This window comes from Plasmodium reichenowi, chromosome 8 (genome assembly GCF_001601855.1).
Source record: "Plasmodium reichenowi strain SY57 chromosome 8, whole genome shotgun sequence".
Taxonomy (NCBI): Eukaryota; Apicomplexa; class Aconoidasida; order Haemosporida; family Plasmodiidae; genus Plasmodium; species Plasmodium reichenowi.
The window spans coordinates 711,635-722,361 of NC_033653.1; the positions used below are offsets into that span (position 1 = coordinate 711,635).

Consider the following 10,727-nt stretch of genomic DNA (forward strand, 5'->3'; position numbering starts at 1 on the left):
ATATATATATACATATATATATGCTATTTATTTTAAAGTTTTTCAGAATTGTTTATATTTGTTTATGTAAATTATGAAATTATTATTTATACTCAATAAATTTTAACAAAACTTATTTGCCTAACATTCAATTATGAAATATTATATTTTATTTTGTAATAACATATATGTACATATAAATTTTTTTCCATCATTACGCTTTTTATATTTAAAAACAGCGTCATGGAATATTATGATATTCGAATTAGGCTATTACATTATTTGTTTCTCATCATATATCTGTTGCAAAGTATTTAATATATATATATATATATATTTGATACATCTTGATATATTGTATTTTCCAGTTTATTATATGTTCAAAAATAAGATTCATTGTTATTTTTTAAAAATATTAAATAAAACGCACAAAAAAAAAAAAGGAAAAAAAGAAAAATAGAGTTAGTTTAAAAATAATTAAATGATAGTATATAAATGAACAATAAATAAAGTAGTAAAATTATGACTCAAACGTGTAATTTAAAAAAAGAATAAAAATGTAATAAATAAAAAAATTATATGCAATGTAACACGTTGGCTATTAATGATGATAAAGAAATATTAAAACATAACATATATATGTATATATAAACACCTTAAAAAAAAAGAGGAAAAATTAAATTAATAACATTAATAGCTTATGATAAATGTTTCCAAAATATTTTTTGAAAATACAATAATAATATTAAATAAATAAATATATATATAAATATACACATATATATATATATATATATATATATATAACAAAACATATTTTCATATATTCGAGTTATTGGTTGCTTATTCTTTATTTTATTTTATTTTATTTTATATTTATAAAAGCCATTTGAATATATATTTCACTAAAAATTTTAACCAAAAAGCATATCGTAATTTCAATTCATCCAGTTGTACAAAATGGGATGACTCATATATTATATTTAATTCTTTCTTTAACTGACACCTCAAATTATAATCATTTGTTTTTATTATAAAACTCATCTCCAAATCTCTATATTTTGCTCTATATCCATAATTAGAACTTCCAATCACTGTACACCATGGTAAATTATCGTAATAATCATTATCTTCATTTATATCATTTCTATCTTCATATTTCAATATATTCTCATTCTCTTCATCAATATTCTTATCAAAATTTTCATTGTTAAAATATCCTGACTTGTTCAGGTTAATTTTTACATTTGGTGAGTTATTAACATTTTGTTCATATTTTTTAGATGAATGAAATTTATTATTATTATTATTAATATTATTATTATTGATATTATTATTATTATTATTATTATCATTACTTACATTTTTCATACTTTTCATATTGTCCATTATCCATATACCTTTCGAATGAAATGTCCATGAAGGTTTGTAATATTCAATATATATTTTTTGATTTGAAATATTATTTTGTTCAGAAACATTTTGTCCATTTACTTTTTTTAGAAAATTGGTTAAATTTTTGGTAATATATTCAATACACACATTAGCCATAGCTGAATATGAACTTGGTATATAATAAGATATCCCTTTAGATTTATAAAAACTATTAGCGCATGGTGACGCTGTGATTAATTGTAATATACCATTTTTTTTTTGCATAACGTTGATATATATATTTCTAATTAATTTAAGGAAATTCATTGGGAAGTTTAAATATCCCGAAGAAATAACTAAGCTTTGATCATATTTTTCGATATTTTTTAATAAGTTTTCTAACATATCTGTTTCATCATATATTGGAGGTATGGAAAATCCACACTGCAAGGAAAGTTCAAGTACTAAAATGCTTTTATTTTTTTCAAATAATGGATAAAAGAATTCATCTTTTTCATTTAGATATGTAAATAAATTATTTGTTTGCTTTTCATTTTGATTATTATGTAGAAGATTAATTGTTGAATCATATGTTGCATCATTTGTATCTAACAAAGTATGTGTTTCCATATTTTCTTTTTTATGATTATTTTTTTGGTTTTTATTATTATATGTATCTTTATCGAATATATCTGTACTAAAAGAATTTAACATGCTAAATTCGTTTGATGTATAACTATATTTATTGTTATTTTGATTATTATAAATATATATGTTATCATTTATTGGATAATTTTTAATATTTTTATAATAATTATTATATGAATAATTTTTATTATATTGTGAAATATGCTTTTGAATTCCTTGTAACATAAAACGTATTCTTCTATAATATTGTTCACGAAACACGTATGCATCTATAAGTGGGTTCATTAAATCATTTTCCCACTTTATGGTTAAATCTCGATTTAGAGTAAATGACATACCTTGTATGGTATTAATTATATTATGAATAGAATCAGCTAAGAATTTATTTTCAATAACAAAATATCTATCTTGTCTATTTCGTAAATAGCTATCACTTAAATTGGCTCCTGATAACACAAGAATATTATCCCCAATATAAATTTTCATATGCATTACACCTATAGCTTCATTGGCTCTAGGAGGTAAGATATTATAAAGTATAGGACCTAATAAAGGATTATGAAATAAGCTAATATTAATATTATCTGAACATTTAAAAAGCTCTGATAAAATACTAACTGAACTTTCATTAAATTTCCCTTCTGGTCTTGTACCTCTTTGTCTATCTAATAATATATCAACTTTTAAATCTTTTATATTCACATTTTTTTTTATACTATCTATTAATTCTTTTTCTAATTCTCCTATTCCCATATATAAACAGCTAATCACAATACGATTTTGTGAGTTCTTAAACATATCATTTAAGGTATTAAAAAATTCTTTAGGAGTAAATAATAGTTTAGCTTTAGGTTCATGAATGACAAACTTCAGAGCCATTTTTTTTTTTTTTTTTTTTTCTTTCCTTTTTTTAATTATTTGAAAAAAAAAAAAAAAGAAAAAAAAAAAAAAAAGGAAAAAATAATATAAAATATTATACAGTATAATACAATATAATTTATTAAATCATAGTGTTCATAATGATGGAAATTATAAATAAAAATTGGCACCTGATAATATATAGTATATAAATGAATATTATTATTATCTATATATACATAAATAGAAATATATAAATATATATATATATATATATAAATAAATATACATATAATTGTGACTATATATGAATAGGCTATATACGGGTTAACCTTTATCTTAGGTATCATGTATATGTATTTATATTTTTTTATATACTATAGTTTTTCTTTTTACGCTGTGAAATATAACATATTCTCTAAAACTTTTAGTACTACTAAACTTATATGAATAAATTAATAAATTAATATATATTTCTATATATTTTTATAATGAACTTATTAATAATTTTTTTTTTTTTTTTTTTTATTATTATTCCATAGTACAGAAAAAATGATATATCATGTGATATATTTAAAAATTTATTTAGATATATTAAAAAAAATAATAAAATAAAAATAAAAATAAAAAAGAGAAGCAATGCATATAATATATATATATATATATATATATATATATATATTTATTTATACTATATAATTTATACATATATATATTTATATACTTTATTTATATGCTATATAAATAGGGAAACCAAGAATTATAAAATGTTAGTATAAAATTATATAATTATACAATATATATATATATATATATATATATATATAAAATAAAACATGTAAAAATATAATTTAACAAAATAATATGATGTTCCCATTATCATACAAATCAAATATAAATACAAAAAGGAAAAATATTAAAAAAATTAAATAACTTCTGAATTTATGATTCATTAAAAAAAAAAAAAAAAATATATATATATATATATATATAATATAATATAATATAATATGGGAAGAAATATTATATACAAAAACGTATAAATTTTATAAAAAAGATAATATTTATAAATAATATATAAAAATATATATATATATCAGGAATATTTCGTAGGACATATGGAGAAAATAACATATATAAAATAATAAAATATATATATATAATATAAATAAATACATTTACACAAAATATATTTATATATATATATATATATTACATATATAATATAATTATAAAATTATATAATATTATATTTATCATGAAATATAATAAAATAGTATTTTATTTATTTCGATGTATTTTTTAAAGGAATCATTTATAAGGAACATTAAACTTGTTATTATATAAAAATATAATATACATATAATATAATTTATATATAATAATTATATTGTATTATTTTATGCACCAACCAAAAGAAATACAGGACATACACAAAAATAATATATTTATTATATATATATATATATATATTATTAATATATTTATATTTGTTAATGTGTTAATATATATTTTTGTTTTAAATTCATATATTCAATAAAATAACGAAAAAATTATATCTTGTAATTATATCTGGAATAATATATAGTACAAAAAAAAAAAAAAAAAAAAAAAAAATTATTATATAAAATAATATAATATTGATTATATCAAAATAGAGGTATGTAATAAAAATAAAAGAAGTGGAAAAATGAGAATGAAAAAATATCAAAGGAATTTTTATGTACATATAAACTTTATTATGTGTTCATTTTATGCAGAACATACATTTTTTTATGGAGATATATAAAATATAAGAATATGTAAAAATATGGAATATTTTAAAATCCATCAAATATGTAATATATATTATATAAATTCTACATTTTTCCCTTATTATAATAAAAATGTATATTTGTATTATATATATATATATATATATATATATTATATCCTTGAAGAATTATTTTTTAATATGTAAAATGGTTCTGTGTATTATTATGTTTATATATTTATTGAATATCAAATGAATGGATTACTTAAATTTAAGTTCACACATATTGGTCATTTATATTTATTTATATATGTGTAATAATATTTCTATAATATCATTAAACCATAAACAATTTTTCTTCTTTTTTTTTTAAATAATATATTCATATGAATTATAGGAATTCATATAATACATTAGAAGGAAAATATTATGCAAGAAAAATATATTATCCTTTTTATGTTCATATTTTAATTATATTATTTTTTTTATAAATACCTAGAACCAAAAGAAAAAAAAAAAAAAAAAAAAAAAAAATATATTATATATATATATATAAAGGACCCTATATTACATAATAAGGAGATTATAATAAACAAAAGAAATAGAGGTGATTAGATTTTATAATATAAAATGTGATTTATACGAAAGAAAGAAATTAAAATGGAAGGATAGAAATAATATACTTTTCTTATCAAGCATATCTTATTATTCCCATTTGTTATATATATATATATATATATATATATATTTACATTTATATTATGTCCTTAAAATATCGAAAATAATAAATTGGTTGTTTTGTTTTTTTTTTTATTCTTCCTATTTTCCACTTAATGATTTATTAGTAACATAAAATATCAAGAGGGAAATAAAAAAAAGATTATATAATTATATACATTTATATGAACAGAAAGTTGAACATGTTGTAAAATATATTTATTATAATACACGCACCTTGATAATTATAATATCATTATTATTTTTTTTTTATGTTCATTCGTATAAAGGCTATTACATGAAAAAAAAAAAAAAAAAAATATATATATATATAAAATAGACATATATATATATATATATATATATATATTTTTTATTATATAAAATTATATTTATTATTAAGGGACTAATATAATATATATATATATATATTTTAATATACACTTTCTTTTTAAACGTGCAATAATATAAACATTTATATAATATGTTCGTTCGTTCGTTTGTTTTTCTTTTTTTTTTTTTTTTTATTATTCGTCAATAATATATATAATTAATTGTTTGTATAGAATTTTGAATGGTTAAATATGTTTATACATTTAATATATATATATATATATATAATATAATTAAATTATTTAAACATTGTTGAAATTCATTATTATTTAATTATTTAGATTTTTTTTTTTTTTTTTTTTCTTTATTATGGTACGTATAAAAAAATTATAATTATATATTATATAAAATATATTATATTAATCTATACATTTTGCATTTATTTAATTTATTTTAACCTTTTTTTTGTTTTATATATTAGAAATATATAAAAATGCACTATTCAAATTGTAATATAATGAAAGGAATTTTTTATTTTGTTCTTAGCAATAATATATAATTATAATTTCATATTATACATTATTATATTATATATATATATATATATATATATATTATTATATAATATATTAAAAAAAAGTGTATGTATTATTTATATTTATATAAATAATATATTTATTTATTCATATAAATGCATTAGATATAAATAATAATATATTAAATATAAAAATCAGAAATTATATGTATTAATTATATTATACCATTAATTATATATATATATATAATATATAATGTTTTAATAATATGTTTTGAGATAATATTAAAAATGATTTGATTTTTTTTATAAATATATATATATATATATACATTTTCACTCAACTTTTTATTATATATTATTGTATATAATATATAATATATATATATAAGCATATATATATATATATATATATATATATATATATATATATATATATATATATATATATGTATATTTATTTATATAAGTAAAAAAAATATATATAATAAATTCATAATATATAAAATTAAAATACATATATAAATAATATAATACAGTATTTATATAAAATATATATATTATATATATATGTATTTATTATTAAACGATTAAATGTTTTTTTGCGCCTGTAAAAAATGAGTAAACAATAAAATACCTCACAATATATATTATATATATATATGTATATATAATATTTATATAATTTTATTTTAATTTTTTTAAATATAAAAATTAATTAAAATAAATATAGGAAAAAAAAAAAAAAAAAAAAAAAAAAAAAACTTATACAAAAGTATAATATTATTATATATTTTATAAAATATTATGAAATATATATATTATATAATATATATATAGATATATAGATTATCTTGAATATTATATTAAAATATAATGATAATATTATATTTATATATATATATATATATATATTTTTTTTTTTTTTTGAAATAGAAAGAAAAAGTTGAGGTTATATTATAAATTATTTAATATAAAAAATATTTTTATAGAAAAAAAAAAAAAAACTAATAAAATAAGCGAAATTTTTTTTAATAATATATATTTGAAAAAAACATCGTCTGTTATTTTATAATATATATATATATATATGTATATATTTATGCTGTATATAATTAAAATATAATATATATGTAATATTCCTTAAAATACATTTTATTCTATATATATATATATATATATATATATATGTGATGTAAGATATGAAATAGAATATTTGATTGTAATAAAGTTGAATATGTTTTATTTATAAACAATTTATAAAAGGGACAGAAAAAGATATTTATAAAATTATGGTAATAGGGACTATGTAACACTTGTATGTAATAATAGGAAGAATAAGAATAATGCATTATTAATATAAACATAGATATATTTATTTATATATATATATATATTTATATATATTTATATATAACAATATAAATATGATAGGATGGAGGAAAAACTTATACAGACACATATAACGTTGTTATTTTATTTAATACTTTTATTTTATTTAAAGAACTTTACAGTAAGTTTTATTGATGTACCTAAGAAATTATTTAATTATATTAAAGTGTATTATTCCTTTTTGATTCTTCTTACAATACTTGGATTCTTTAGTAAATTGCTTGTACTCATACGTATATTCATAACACATAATATAAACAAAATATTTAGATTATTATTAAAGAATAATGTAAATTTTGAGTGTATTAAAAATCATATAAGATTTAATAAGAGTAGGAAAAAAGTAAATTACAAAGATGAAAAAAAATTGATAACCAATGTAGTGTATAATAAATCTACAAACAGTGATAATAAAAATAATAGTTATAATAAGAACAATAATAATAATAATAATAATAATAATATTCAGACACCTAATCATACAGGAAGGAAGAGATTTTATCTATTCATTAATAAAAATGCTGATCAGCAAAATAATGCTATATTTAAGAAAAGTAATACTGCTGATTTAATAACCACGTCGATAAGGGAAAGGAACCAAGGGGATGGTTCAAATAATAGCACAAAACAAAAAAGATCGAAAAAAAGAACTAAACTTTTGAAGAAACTAAAAATATTAAAAAGGGATGATAACAAGCAAAATGAGGAACACGATGAAGACAAGGACATAAAGGATGATAATCAGAACAATGATTATTGTAGTGATTATAATGAAGGAAATGAAGATGATGATGATAATAATAATAATAATAGTATATCTATGGAGGAAAATAAAAATGTAAATAAAAATAATTTAAAATGTAAAAAACATTCAAATTCTTCACATGAGAATTATACAGAAATATTATGTGAAGAATGTGATGCTATGATAAATTTAAAAAATAAAATAATAAAAAAAAATGAAATTAATATGAACGACCAGAATAGTGATGAAACGTTTGAAGATAATAAAGATAGTTTAACAGAATTGGGTTTTAATAAAAGTATAAATGAAAAGAATTTTTATTTATTTTCACTTTTATCAAATATATTATATAATAATACATCGAATTGTTCAAAGGTAAAGAAAAAAAAAGAAGGTGTTTCATATAATAATAAAAATAATGATAATATTATTAATAATGATAATTATATTGATGATGGATATATGAATAGCGATATAAGTAGTGATACGTTTAATGATTTAGAAAGTGATAACAACAGTGAATTAATAACTAGTGATGAGCATTTAGCTCATGCTCAAAATAAGTTTAGGAATTGTAAAAATAATATGTTGGATAGTCACAATAAATCAAAAAGTAATAATAATTATAATAGTTTTAGTAATTATAGTAGTGATAGTATTTATAGTAGTGATAGTAATTATAATAGTGATTGTAATTATAATAATAATGAAAATCCTAGTAGTGTGATCAAAAAAATGAATCCATCCAATAATGTCATTCTTAATAATGAGAGTAATAAAAGAATAGAGGTTAAAAGTATTAATCTAAATACAAATCAAGAAACGAAACCATTAAAATCTATTTTAAAAAAATGTAATAATACAACTTCTGATAAAAATAAAAATAATAATAGACATATACGATTTAATAATGATGTTGAAACTTATTTTTTTGAAAAATATTTATTTGAAGATGATATGTATAGTATTATAGATCCAAGGAGAACTTTTTATAAAATCCTTGAAGCTTACAATATAACCAACACAGAAATTTTTAGTTATTGTAATATGCGTCATAATTTAAATGTAGTTTTTAATGACATAATTAATTCAGTTTTTATTTATAAGGATAAAATAGTTAAAAAGTTTTAACTTTTTTTTTTTTTTTCTTTTTATATTTTTATCTTGATAATAATGTTTTAGAATGTTTTTCGTGATACCTCTATTAATAACACATAGATAATATATTATATTCTCACCTTATTAATATATATATATATATATATATATATATATGTATGTGTATATGTGTATATATTTTTATTTATTTATAATATTATATCTTTTCATGTGCCGATATTATTATGTATATTCGGTACATACATATATGTGTTTTGTATAAAAATAGTAATGAAAATATATCATATATATAAAATATCTTATTTGACTTAAAAAATAATTCATCTGTATATGTTAAAATTCGCTTCTTTTTCCTTTATGATTTATATATATATATATATATATATATATATGAAATTTTTTTTATCTTCTATCACATACTTATAGATATATTATCATTTTATTTCATTTTTTTTATATTTTTTTTTTTTTTTAGTATTCACTTTATATGTACATATTTATTATAAGAGTGTGTAAATGTTTATTTATATTATTCTAATTTAACTATTTGTGTGTTGTTTTATTATTTTTTTTTTTTTCCTACAAAGGTATAAATATATATATATATATATATATATATATATATATATATACAAACTTGATAATAATTTATTTTTACGTTTTAAAATATAACTGTAAAATTATACAAAGGAAAAATTTGCAAACACTCTTAAAAAGGATATAAATAGATAAAAAATAAATAAATCATTATGTAATTATATAATGAAATATAATATAAAATTTAATAACACATGGTACGTAGAATAATATATATATATATATATATATATATATATATATTATTTTTGCCTGTTTGTATATTTAAAATGTAAGAATTTAAATGTAAATTCATTGAGGTTAAATAAATAGATATAAAAGAAAAAAAAAAAAAAGTTTTTCAATATTAAAGAAATTTACAAATGTATATATGTATATATATATATATATATATTCTTACTCATTTGGGTTAATATATATGTGTAATTATAATTTCTTTCTGTTATTTTATTTTATTTTATTCTATTTTCTTTCTTTTTTTTGTGAATAATATAACAGTGGTTTGGATTTAATCATGAATAAAAAGGATAATATTTTTCAACTACACTGAACTACAGAAATGAAAAAATATATATATATATATATTTATTTATTTAAAATGATTTCATATTTTATTATTCATTTGAGAATTTCTTAATTTTTTTTTTTTTTTTTTTTTTTTTTTTTTTTTTTTTTTT

General features: G+C 16.1%; 2 protein-coding genes across 2 annotated transcripts; one reads left to right on the forward strand and one right to left on the reverse strand.

The window, feature by feature from the left end:
• Window positions 1–855: 855 nt before the first annotated feature.
• On the reverse strand, window positions 856–2,880 carry PRSY57_0819500 (phosphatidylglycerophosphate synthase; the record flags this gene model as incomplete). Its single annotated transcript, XM_012907134.2, has 1 exon — window positions 856–2,880. One exon carries the CDS (start codon window positions 2,878–2,880, stop codon window positions 856–858), a length of 2,025 nt encoding a protein of 674 aa, XP_012762588.2.
• Window positions 2,881–7,632: 4,752 nt separating this feature from the next.
• PRSY57_0819600 (hypothetical protein) lies at window positions 7,633–9,465 on the forward strand (the record flags this gene model as incomplete). Its single annotated transcript, XM_012907135.2, has 1 exon — window positions 7,633–9,465. The coding sequence occupies one exon, from the start codon at window positions 7,633–7,635 to the stop codon at window positions 9,463–9,465; it is 1,833 nt and encodes a 610-aa protein (XP_012762589.2).
• Between the last annotated feature and the right edge of the window lie 1,262 nt (window positions 9,466–10,727).